Below are 13,842 nucleotides of genomic sequence, written 5' to 3'. Positions count from 1 at the left end.
TCGCTCCTGACTGTGATGGGGGCCGGGGTCGGGTCGGCCATATAACGGAATTCTATGACTGTGTCAACGCAGATTATATTCTCTGAAAAATGACACTTTTTTACATATTTCAAACTACACGGTCCTTACACTGAACAAAAAAATAATTGAGTGTTCTCTTTTCTTTGAAAAGTCGGTACTCAACTTTTCATACACTCACTATTTTGCTGTCCTTAACTGCAGTACAGTACTTTACGGGTTGCTTTGACTGTCACTGTTGGATCTTGAGCTTGTCAGGTGCTGAAAATTCAGCTGCAAATTCAGCAGCAAATGTAAAGACATAATTATTTAAATATAAATTCTTCATATAATTAGAATATATTTAATGGAAAAAAACACCATAATACAAGATACATACGTTTGCCAAAAAGTAATTTAAAAAAAGGCCATGACAACTTTTGAGGATTGCCTCATAGGGTCAGTTCAAGTGGTGGGGGGAGAGGGGCTGGGGGGCCGGTCAAAAGGGCATGAAGGGCCAGAGTCAGCCCTCAGGCCTTAGTTTGATGACCCCTGCTCTATTGTATAAGCAGCTCTTGAGGTCAAAATAAGTCCATAAATTGTACTATTGTGCGAGAGACAGGGAGTGCACAGGTAGCATGCTAGTTGTTGTTAGCATTATCGCCATGGCAAAACTCTTCACGACTTTCAGTGAAAAGCGGAGAGCACAGTGCTTGCAAGCTCATTGCGGTGAACAATTAGGATGCACTGAATGCAATAAGGCAAATCAGGAGTAACTTTGGACCCCTGCAAATGGTTTAAAATTACTTCTGTTTATCACATTTTTACAGTAAAAGGTATAAAGTATTGCACCTTTAATCCATCAAAGCTCAAAATAAACCTCTAACCTTACACTAAACCATTCACAATATCACATCCCCATGACTTCTGCTCTCTGTCCTCCATCTCCTCCATTTGTCACACTCCATGTGTCTCTGTGATGAGATTTTTCCACTGGTTCATAATTAGGTCCGATATCTGCTTCGGTCTGCTTATATGTCCATACATCCCCATCCACGGGGCAGTACCGAGAAGGCACACACTAAAGCGGCAATAACACCGAACCACAAATCAATGCCTGTCCGGGGGCTAACAGCTGTGAAGGAAAACTATTGACCTGGCTTTAAATTTAGTGTGGCACTGTCAAGTGAAACACTGTTTTATGGATTTGTCAGTAATGCTGTGCTATAACTTACAGCCAGTTAACAACAGAAAATTCTTACACGACTGATAATATGATTTGTTTACCGTGTACTCAACTGGCAAAAGAAATTTCAACTACAGTCTATTAAAAGTCTACTAAAAGTTTCCAAAAGCTTTAATAACCTATGACTGAATTAGTGTAGTGTTGCAATACTACCTTTTCAAACCTTATTATGAAACCACGGGGGGGAAAAAATGATGCAGATTTTGACCACAATATAGATTGTTACCACGTGGCCTGACTATATACAGTGTGTACTAAGAATATGTACTAAGGCTAGTGGTTTTAGGGGTGAATTTGGAGCAAAGTTCTATATTAGAAATAGGAAATAAAAACACCTGAATTATGTAGAGCGAGCAGGTTAATCCGAACATTTTAAGACCAAGCCTGGAGCATGACAGCAGTAGTTTTTTTTCAATACAAGGTTAATAGGAAGCTCATTTATATATGCAGTCTATGGGTCTGACAAAAATCTAAATCCTTCTAAAACTTTAATGAGTATCTACTTTCAACAACAGTTTGAATATTGAAATAGTTTGAATATTGGTTCTTATCTGTGTGTTGATTTTTTGAAAACATCAATGCACCTGAAATCTTCTATGACAATAACTTAGGCCATAAATTGCACAAAAATCACAATTTACTATGGCTGATCAATTCCAAATTTCAAATTGAGATCTGGATGAAAATAGAAATTTTATTTTTTTTGGCAAAAGACCCACAATAATCTCCAATAATGGCAAAGTTCAGATACATGAGAAACTCAGGTACCTATCTAAATGCAATGATAATGCCACACTTTCTTTACTGCATAACAAGTTGGTCACGGGCTTGTAAATCAGCTCTGAGGCCTCTAGAATCATTATATAAAAGTGCTCTCAAGACCCATGACAAGAAAAGTCGGTTTCAGCCCTGTCATATTCTTGTGAAGCACAGCCTTCTAAGTTTTGCAAATGTTTGTCTGTTGTTTAAGATCACTCGTGGTACTGCTGCTTCTCCGCTAAAACAGTTTGTATCTCTGAGCTCTGAAACCATTTCCCGAGCTGCTTGATCCACTGTGCGCGACGAGTGCGGGATTCCCAAACGCAGGACGGTATTTGGAAACTCAGCGTTTTCATGTGCGGCCGTCCGTCAGTGAAACATGTTACCAACAGAACTGATCACGTGTTCAAACTACGGCACTTTCTCACGCCTGGCAAAACAATGGCTATTCTCAAACCAAACCTGCACCCATAATGTGATTGATGAGTGTCTGGAGAGAGTGTGATGTTTTGGAGTGAAAGAATTTAATGATGATTAAGAGGATGATGTTTTAAAGATGCTGAGAGAACTGGGTATGAATGATAATACAGAATTGCTATGATGATCTTGTCATTATAAAGACATTCACTTTGTATGTTTGATTTTATGAACTATAACATCAACCTGCCCAGGGACGACAGGTGGGAAAGAGCTCTAATTCTACAACCTGGTACATGCATCTCTCCTGTTAAGGTTAATGTAGACTGTGCACTATCCCCGTCTTATTAAATAAATAAACTAAACTAAAATAATCTCTTGACTGTTTTCTTGTTCATGTTATTAGTTTCTATGTTGATTACTTTGGGCATTAGTGGGAGTTGTCTAAACAAGCTCAAGTTAGACTATTAGCTTCTTAGCATGTCTTTGGTCCAACTACTGTTACTCTCTCTACCACTCAAGTACAATTCCTCCATGAAATACAATGCACAAAGGATACACGATACAGGATGTACCATCATTTTTGCAGCCTAGCATTTCTAACTCCGCCATTGTGAAGCTATGTCACTATATAATTAAAATCTACTTTTTGTGTAGTGAACGAAAGAATAGTAAGATATTTTTAAAAGTTATAAAATTACAACTTCAACAAAATCCACAAAAGCTGTCACTATATTACAACTAAATTTTCTACACAAACAACCATGAACCTTGATGATATAAAATTCAATACTTGGGCCCACCCAGCCAAAATGAATGGATGTTGTTGTGACCTAGTGAAACACACACCATTTCTACAGCTGAGTTTGGATTTCAGAGTCATCAGTAGTCATTCACAAACAACAGAAACCATTCTAGACCGACCAAAAGGGGTTAAGGAACACACAATACTGGAAAATATTGTGTTACTGTGACACTAATTTAAGTTATTTTAAACTGTATCCCGTATCTTAAAAGGTGCATTGTGTTACTTTTCTGACTGGGGGCCCGTCACCTCCTTGTTTCATGTATATGTCACTGCTCTACATGCAGTGTTCCACAGTATGACATTAAAAAGCTCTACCTAACATTTATTCAATTACCGGTGGTTTTATAGCTCAAAAATACCATATTTTTCGGACTATAAGTCACACTTTTTTCATGGTTTAGGTGGTCCTGCGACATACTCCGGTATGATTTATATATTAAAATTTTCAGACTGACAGCCACGAGACTGCGCTCTAGGCTTGTTTATCAGTTTTCTGCACATATCTCTGGGATATAACTGGGACTGGTGCACCACCCAACATTCCTGGAAGTTATTGGATGACAAAACATTGACTTCAGTGACAACCGAAGTTGCACGGAGTTGCTCAGAAGTTACACTGAGGATGAAGGATTCAATGGATTCAATGGATTTACTGATTTGGAGTGAGATGGAGAGTTTGGTAAACTTATGTTCTGTTGCTTATGCTATAGTTATCTGAATAATTGTTAATATGTTACATTAGCATAGTAACGCCTATTCAGGCTGTTGTTCTTTATTCTTTTGTTATTACTATAACTTGACTTTCAAGATAAAATGGTCCCTGGTCCCTGATTTTATAAAATAAATTTCCCCCAAAAGGTGCAATTTTTTATTTTTTTTGGCTGGTGCGACTTAAACTCCGGAGTGACTTGTAGTCCCAAAAATACGGTACCTAGAAAAAGAGGCATTCTGATTGTGAGCAGGGTCGCCTCTCCACATATCTGACCTGTAATTTGGTCTGGTTTGGTCTCCATGATGATAGAAATGTTTAATACCATACTGTGAAACATTCCAGATAAACTAATAACATCTCCATGGAGAAAAGCATTTGACCGACCCTCCACCAGAAAGTTACTAGTCAAACTATCAAAATACATGACTAATCAAAGCTAATTTCGATTAATATGGAAAATCTGTCATAAAACCTGTACATTTCTGTTTCTGTGTCTTTATTAGTTTGTTGTGATACTGATTATTGCCAATATTGTGATATACTGTGAGATATTCCTTTATGCTACTGCTATTTACCTTGCTGTCCAGTTTCTTCATCGTGACCAGGTCCAGAGACTTGAGTGAGTGTCCCGTGGGTGCGATGAAGTAAAGGCAGATGTGGATTCTGGTGTCGTGGTAGTTAAACAGCGACCGCTTGATTTTGAGCTCTTCCTGAAGATAGTTTTCAAACTGAGTGTCGATGTAGTCCACTATGGGCTTGTAACTGTGGAGCGAAAAGACAAAACAAAGTTAAACAAAGTGCTTAAGTGCAGCAGAACCATCAGCCTTCTCAGCTAATCCATCTCCTCGCCTGATCACAACAGTTTAATTTGTTTAATAATTCTACCGTATTTTCTGGACTAAAAGCCGCCACTCTTTGAACCCTATGGCTTATACAATGATGTAGATAATATATGGATATGATTTGGCAAAACGGCGGATGCACACGCAGGCTGAGTCCAGAAAGTGCCGCTGTCTGTGCGGTTAACATGTAGTTACAACAGTAGCCAGCTCTGTTTTCAGCGCACTAAAACAGTTATGAAATAAGTATAAATCATAAGTATAAATATAAACTAATATAAAAGTTATGATGCTAAATTAACATATATACGATTATACGTCTTTCCCGTATGTGTTAAATGCAGGTGGGTGGTGCGTAAATGACAAGCCACGTCTCAATCTTCAGTAGCCGTACACTCGTACCTGATCGGTACAACGAGCTCTGCCCCGGGAGAGCCTAAAATTTGCTGAAATCCTACAAAACACTGGCATGATACAGACAGGACAGTGGCTGTTTCTGCAGAAGACATGCGCAGTAGAGAGTGCAGGGAGAAATGGGGGGGATGATGTGCCGAAGAAGCAAGTTTGATTGTATTTTGAACAGTTATTTTGCGCTTCATGCACACACCTCATGGAAAATACATGAAGAAATGATGAAGAAATGCACATGATGCAGCTTTTAAGATTAAAGCAAATGATGCGACTGTTGAAGAAGGAAATGGAGCTACTGCACATAAGCTTGGCATCAGGGAGTTGATGGTGAGATGTTGGCAACAGCAATGTGATGAACTGACTCAATGTAAAAAGACGACAAGCCTATATATGTACAAATGTTTTTTTCTTTTAAAATGTAGTTCATGCGGCTTATATTCAGGTGCGCCTTATCCTACCTTATCAAAAACATACCTGGAGTTGTTTTGCTTCATTCACACATGTTTGAGTAATCCTTTATAATTAGTTTGTCTACCTCTCCAAAGTTCTAAATGCTCTGGTCCACCTTGTGAATACATATTTTCTGTTTGAGATAAGAACTCAAGCAGGATTTGTGTTTTAAACTTGTGTGAATGAAACAAAACGCAACTCCAGGTATGTTTATGATGGGCCTTTCTTCTAATTGAGATAGTTATGCAGTGAAATATAAAAGCAGCTTTGTGGAAAAAAGAGGATGAAAGATATGACATTGCATGCATTTTAACAGACATTTTGTTCTATAAGAAATTTATAGAAGCAATTGCCAGGGACACTATTTTTGTCACGTTGTTGAGGACTATGTGGAAACTATTGCCGGTGAGCATCCCAGGTGGCTGTTTGTCTGTGATGCGAGTCAAAAGACTAAGTGACTGGGGCTTATAACTAAAACATGTTCCTCGATCCTCGTTCAAAACTCTGTACCGGCCCTTTAAGAACACCCATTTCCCAGCGTTATGCAGCACACACACAGAGCCTCTCGTCTTGGTTCACTCCCATCTTCATTTTTTGCTGAGAAATCCACAACTTCTGACCTTTCAGCTGTTCAGTTCACTATGAGCAGCCGCGGGGTCTGGCCTAAAGCATCCCGGATCTGTGGCCCAGAGAGACACACAACCAAAGGGCGTGAGAGAGAGGCCGCTGCTAGGACACGGCTGGAACAAACTGTCCGAGATCTGCATTCAGAAAGGCCATAGTGCTACGAGTGCTAGAGACGAAACTAGAGAGAGAAATCTGTGTGTTTAAGTCTGTTTTTCGCATTTATTTTTGATGGACACGTTGAGCTGGCGTACACATTTCTGCTTCAAATTCAGTGTTGGTTTTGGAGACAACGTGAAAGGAATTCTCCCGTTAAACTATTGGAAAACACACTCTGGAATGTGAAGCACCTGCTGATGTTGCCAGATATTGAGGTTGAGTCATCTTACAGTTAGGACAATTATACTTTATTAGGTACCGTATGTACATTACTATGTGCGCACAATAGTTATCTTTATGGATTTAACAGATAAGTACATAGCAATTATGAGAAGTGTTAACCACAGAGGCACTGACAAATCCCAACGCACACATCAGGATTCACAATGCAGAATACCAAGGAAAGGTTCACTACTCAATATCAAACAGTGCTACCATCACAGTGTTTTATTTTTATTTTTTTTAATGACAGAATGTAATTTGCAGACCTACAAGAGGAGACCAGTATGGATGTAGTCGACATGTCCTGCCAATCAATTAGTTGACTAAAAAAGAGGCCACGGAGAATGCTCTCAAAATTATTACAAATCTCTGCGTATGTTATTCGAACTGCAAGAGTTCATGCTAAGACGACTATTTATGTAGAGAAAGTATTAAGAAAGAATATATTTATATAAAGTGAAGACTTGTGAATCATAAAATACCAAAAATACCAAATCTACTCACTCACTTCTTCTTTCTGCTGCTGTCCCATATAAATTTTAATAAAATGATGAGTCAACTGGTACAAGTTTTAATCAACTAAAACACCAGCGACTGATTAATCGAGTAAACAATTAAAAGGACTACAGCCCTAGTCATTTGTAACACACAAATATGGTAGCTTTTTTAACTTTGCCATTTTTGTTTGTTTTGTCTTATAGAAATTATGATGTAGATCAAGACCATTCTCAAACGATTCATGAAAAATCAAACTTTCCATTTTTGTGATTTTTTGAGGATGAATATTTGTTAAAGTATATAGTTTTGATAATGATTTTAGAATCAGATAGTATAGGTATCAATCTTTTTTTTTATCTGCTCATACTATAAAAGACGCAAAAAGGTTTTACAAACTACATGTATAACAGTGTTTCTCAAAGACTGGGTCGCGAAACCCAGGTGGTTTGCAAGAGATGTTTTTTAGGTCGCCTTGTCACTATCTGCATGTAGGTCTGCAATATACAGGGCTACATTAAATGTCCAAATAGGCGACTTATGGATCCCTTTTATTGCTGGTTCAATGTCTGTTTTTCATTGTTTAAAGTTTGAACTGAACTAATTGTTCAGACACGATCACTCAGTCAACAATAAAATATCCTCATTAATGTTTAGTAAATCCACCTTTATTTTGTGATTTACGAATAATGTCTGTCTTGGGTCACAAAGGTTTGTGACTTTTAAAATATGGATCCCCAGACCCAATGGGGAAACACTGATGTAGAAGATAGTGCCATGTTGTCCATTTGTCTCACCTGTCCTCTTTATTGATCTGGTCCCCAAAGCCCACAGTGTCCACAATGGTGAGCTTTAGGTGCACGTTGCTCTCCTGGAGGTCATAGGTCCGAGGTCGCAGGTAGACTCCATTCTGGTAGTGACTGGCCTCCTCATTCTCAAACATGGTGTTAAACAGTGTGTTCATTAATGTGGACTTTCCTATGCCCGTCTCCCCTGTGAACAATAAACACAGAAACAAAATTAAAAGCTGCAATGTGTAACTTTTCCTGTGTAGGGTCCACCTGTCTCAATGGAGAATTGTTATTGTAATTGATATGTCTTGAATGTTCAATAATATTAGCCAGGGTAGCACCACCTATTTTCTCACCAGCAACTAGGTCAGGAATCAGAATACACTATTTTTTACAATATTTTTAGGTTTGCAAGAACCCCGGAAGTTCTAGACCGCCATGACTGGGTCCCTTTTTTGGTACAGCACAACAGTAAACGAAGGTTTTTTGTTTGTTTGTTTGTTTGTTTTTAACGAAAACATCTACATAATAGATAAGAAGTCCTTGGCAAACCTCCAACCAAACTTTAAACAAGGCAACTTTACATATCTCAGTCCCTACTACATAAGTTGTTAAATACAGAGGATATTTTGCGGATTTTGTAGCAAAGCTGTCTCCACCAAATGAAATTAACACATTTACACACACTTAAAATCCAATTTTCAATTAGGAAATAGTTTGGATTCCTTTGCTTGCATGCGACTGCCATCACATGGGAGCAATTCTCCAGCTTCACACACAAATATTTATGGCAGCCAAGCATAAGGAGGAGCTACTAATTGGTTGACCACATTGTTTGAGGAAAAACAAATCAAGCCTCTGTCACTAAGATAAACTCCGTGGAACAAACAATGGGGTTAAAGTAATATTGATGACAGTTGGATTTCTCTATTATAACAGGTCTTGCCTATTCTGTTTTCTAAACTTCCCATGTGTCACTAAAATGCATTATGTAGCTGCAATGAAGTAATAACTACAAACTATAAGGACCATGATGCTTTGCTCGTTAAGCTGATCAATCTCGTGGAAACATGTGGACACAATAGGTCAAGTAACAGGTCAGATCTGTGGACAGGCAAGAACAATCACAGTAACAGTTCATGTTTTTGTAATCATTTAATAATTCAAGCTAAATGTGTTTAAAGGTCCCATATTGCGCTATTTTCCAATTTATGTTATAATGTTGTTTCCTCATCACAGTTGTGTTTTATTTCATTCACACGTTTAACACACAAACCCTGTATATTTAGGCTCTTTTCACAAACGGAAACAGTAAATACTCCACCTTGATGTCATGTGGTAATACAGGAAGTGCTCCAGTGTGTTTTAAACGTACCTTCACTAGAATCATTTGGATCATTTCAGCTCTGGAATTTCTGAATTAAAGGTAAAAGGTAGCTGTTAACTTGAAAACTACCACTACATGATATCACAAGGTGGAACAGAGCATTTTGAGCTTCCGAGATGTAGACAGACTAATAAATCAGGATTATTCAAACATGTGTGAATGAAAGAAAACACAACTCCAGGTATGTTTTGCTCAATGCTCACAAGAGTCAATTGTGTGTAATAATGTCATATTGTGAAACACTTCAGGCAAAGCGATAAAATCTCTCTGACGACAAACTGGCAGCCGACCTCCCACCGGAAATGTTCCAGAGACCACCCTTTTCGTGTGATTGATCTTGCAGAGCTTGGACTCACCTACGCAGAGGATGTTGAAGCAGAATCCCTGTGTGACCGATTTGCTGACCAGCTGATCGGGAAGGCTGTCGAATCCAACATGGCCGCCCAAGCTCAGGCTCCTCTTCTCCTCGTTCTGAAAGTGTAAAAGAGAGAGGTTGATGAGGGAACACACTGTAAAGTCATTAGCGCTACATTCCTCTGCTGCAGTGGCTTCAAATCAGGGCCGCCCAGGCTGAACAATTGTGGAAAATATGCGATTGCCATTTTAGGATTTTTGCTTTTAGATTTGGAAGAGTTTAAACTTAGAATTCACAGTGTACATTTTAAGCAAGTCCAGAAGTTTTAAAGATTTGAACAAAATTAATAATAAAAAAAATTAAATAAAATAAAAAATATTTTTTCATAATCAAGGCACTCAAAGCAATTTACATCAAGGAACTACTCACTCATTCACACACATTTATACACCAGTGTACACAGACACTAAGGCTACGTTTACACATAGCCGGGTATGTTCAGAGACGAATATATCCCTTCCTCCATTTTCCAAAATAACATTGTGCACGCAGCATCGTTTTCAAAAAAGTTTTCATTTACATCAACCTTCATAAATACACCATCGAGCGCCATCATAACTACACCAAGCCTTTGGGCGGCACCTGGATTAGATTCAAACCTGTAGCATTTATTTCATTAAAGTTGTAAGTATTACTCAAAAATGCCTTGAAAAATGTGCATTACTGAGTGGGATATGTTAAATAAGGGGCAAAATTGCTGAGCTCCAAGCCTCATTCATCTCTGGTCATGGACATGATCCATCAGCTGTGTGTGCAAATACAAACGCATGAAAAGTGTTTGCACCTGAAGAAATGTGACTGCTGCACTGAATGCTTCACGCTCATCATCAGAGCAAAAACACTGGTCACACTTTTGGTGCGTCAGCTGCCTGAAACTCCGTTTATCTCACTTTACACGCAAATGCGAAACGGTAGTTTTCCAGAATCTCCACTCTAGCCAGAGTTTTTAGAAAGATTCATTTTCAGAGGTGAATTCACCGTTTGCGTGCAAAAGATGGGTACAAACGAAGGGAAATGTGTCCATTTTTAGAATGACCTGTGTAAGTGTAAACGGGGCCAAAGGTGAGGGAAGTTAATTGTCTTGCCCAAGGACAAAATGACAGAATTAATCTGTGGGAGCTGGAATCATACTGCCAATCTGTAGGTCAGTGGATATGACTGCTCAACCAATGATGCTTATGTTGAGTGCGCCAACCTTTGGATAAAAGGACAAACACTCAACCAACTGAGCTACTGTCCGTCTAAACTACAATGTTGGCTAGTTTAATACAACACCTCGTGGATTTTTAGTTCTCAGAAAATCAAGATTAATTGCAATCAAATCAAAATTATAATTTGAAGGTTCACAATTTTTTAAGTACCATAATTTCCTCCACAAGACAACAAAATATCCTGTGTAATTCTGCATTAAAATGGCTAACTGATGTTTAGATCTGTACAGACATATTCAGAAATTAGTTTTTTATATCAGCTAGTCAGTTCATATTTCATTTTTTGTGTTTTTGTTTCCTTATTGCCACAAGAAACGGCAGCCTGATTAACTTTCATTAATCACTGAGCCCTGCTTCAAAGTCTGTTTTGAAATATGGAGCTGATTGGAGCAAAGTCAAGAGCTGGTTAATCCGGGCCTGCAGTGAGGATGTGAGCATGAGCAACTACAGATTACACATAAGCCCAGAAATCCCAGAAAAGTATTTGGCAGCTAATGACGGGTTTATGGCACCAAGTCAGCAGCCACGCTTATTAACTGTGTTCTAAAAATGACTAAACCTGACAGCCTGGAATCTGTCACATTGTCTTACATAAATACATTTATATTTTATTACATAGTTTAGTATTATTAGAGAAAGGGAGTTGGCCAAGGTTTTATTCATTTCTATATGATTAGCTCTTTTTGGACAGGATTTTCAAATTTTATGAAGAGGTCAAAAGTGGTTCAGCACAAAACTGAATTTGCTCAAATCAAGGCCTGAACGAAATTCTAATAAAACTTAAACTATCACGCATTTGTTTACATGCAATAATGTAAAAGCAGCTCAAAATAAGAGACTATTGGCATCTAATTATTAAGTCTTGATTGAACCAGGAAGTGTGCTGTTAGCATTCTAGCTGTTACTTTGACACCACTCTGGAAAATTGTGAAAAAGCGCTTATATTTTACAGTGACAACACGCTGGAGGTGATCTGTGTATTTCTAAGGCGAAATGTCCAGCAGTTACCATGGTGACACAATGCACAAATTAGCAAAGCACTGTCAAGAAAGTTAAAGAGTCTGAAAACTGAAGAAAAAATACTAGGGATGTAGTAACATCCAAATCTCTCGGTACAATATTATCACAATATGCATCTCATGGTACGATATTTATTGCGATATTTTGGAGATGCTGATATAATTGTAGATAGGACACGTTTCTACTTTTAAAATACCTTAACAAGATTTTGTTGGGATTATGACAGAAATAACTCACAAGAATTCAAGTACAAAACATATTTCTTCATGTTGTTTGCACTGAAATGCATCATGAATCATTTATTATTTGTTTTTAAAGCTGTGAATGGACTGGTCCCACAATACATCTCGGACCTTATCCAAATTTACACCCCCGCGCATGTTTTGAGGTCCGAGGGCTGGCTCCAGCTCATAGTGCCTAAAACCAGAGGGGGACAAGGACCTTCTCTGTAGCTGGCCCCAAACTGTTTTAAGTCTCGTCTTAGACCCACTTTTATTCTCTGGCTTTTAACACCCCATGAGTTGTGTAGTCCTCTGTGTCTTTTTTTTTATTTATTTATTTTTATTTTGTATTTATTTATTTATTTTTTTATCCATTTTATTTTTTTAGTACTGCTTTTATGTATTGATTTTATAATTTTATTATATTATTTATATTTTTAAGTAAAATGTTTTACATTGCTATGTGAAGCACTTTAGAAACTCTCTTGCTTAAAATGTGCTACACAAATAAAGTTGGTTGGATTGTATTGATGGGATATGTAGTTCCTTATGTTCATAAACTGTTCCTACTGTAAAATCACGCATTTAAGCAAAGAAACTTGTAATACGATATATTGTGACAGCCCATGATATTATTGTGAGACTTTTGACAATACGATATCACGATATTTCAGTTACTGTTACATCCCTAAAAATGCTAAATGCATTTAAACAACACATTTTCAAGAGCCTGTGATCAACACGTGCATTCATGGTCCTCTTCAGGTGTTTGATTTTCAACAAAAATGTCCAGCTTGGCATACTAATTCTAGCTATCTTGAGAATTTTAAGTGAGAGAGACTTGTTTAACAGCACAAATCTTCTCACCTGTTTTAGTTCCAACTACACCAGCTCTTTCTAGTGAGGATTGTGTTTAAAAAAAGCACAGTCTAACAAACCTCAGTTGGACCAGTGCTCAAAGTTAGCAGTACACCCCCAGGAAATGTTGATGACCTCAGCTGCAAAGAATCAATAAACCCCGGGCAAATAATTAGGATGCTGGGAAAGTGAGGAATAACTTTGGACCGCTGTAGACTGTTTAAAATGAACTAGTCGTGGTTTCACATTTAAAAGAAAGCAAAAATCAGGTAGGCCTACATTGGCTTTAATACCTTTCTGTAACATGTCACTCAAGTATGACCATCTACATTTGTAAATAGTCAACAGATATGACATTTCAAGTAAACGACGCCCATGTAAGCTCTGAACTATATCAAACATGACCCAGGAATGTGCAGCAGTCTGTGGGAACTCCAAAACTGTGTAAACACTGTACCGTAGTAATGAATGCATACGTTTTCCCCTCAGAGCTTCGGGTTACATCAGCTCTGCCAACAAAAACACGACTAATCCACTTTACATTGCATTTACATCATTTCTATGGCTCTAAATGACAAACAGAGTTAAGTTACAATAAAGCACATGTCTGAAGTGACAGCTATGGCAATACCAGCTATTCATCCTTCTATATTTAGAAGCAGCAGCCTTCAAGATGAGACACAAACATGGACAAAGTGGACAAAGGGAGCATGACGTCGGCTCCAGTCAAATGAAGCTCATCGAGGCCCGCTGTTATGGGGCAAATTTGAAGCCAAGTTCCATTTTAGGAGTAGGAACTG

At 38.1% G+C, this 13,842-nt stretch overlaps 1 protein-coding gene across 1 annotated transcript in view; it reads right to left on the bottom strand.

Moving 5' to 3' along the window:
• septin8a (septin 8a) overlaps positions 1-13,842 on the bottom strand; it is a 74,294-nt gene that overhangs the window by 40,912 nt on the left and 19,540 nt on the right. Inside the window, exons 2-4 of the mRNA XM_020925035.2 lie at positions 9,674-9,788; positions 7,937-8,132; positions 4,515-4,701 (exon numbers count right to left, since the gene is read on the bottom strand). Coding sequence (XP_020780694.1) covers positions 4,515-4,701; positions 7,937-8,132; positions 9,674-9,788 — 498 coding nt within the window. The remainder of the gene's footprint in view (positions 1-4,514; positions 4,702-7,936; positions 8,133-9,673; positions 9,789-13,842) is intronic.

Source organism: Boleophthalmus pectinirostris, unplaced genomic scaffold, assembly GCF_026225935.1.
Source record: "Boleophthalmus pectinirostris isolate CB_2022bp ecotype Guang Dong unplaced genomic scaffold, ASM2622593v1 HiC_scaffold_12, whole genome shotgun sequence".
Classification (NCBI taxonomy): domain Eukaryota; kingdom Metazoa; phylum Chordata; class Actinopteri; order Gobiiformes; family Gobiidae; genus Boleophthalmus; species Boleophthalmus pectinirostris.
This window is presented reverse-complemented; position numbering and strand designations above follow the sequence as displayed.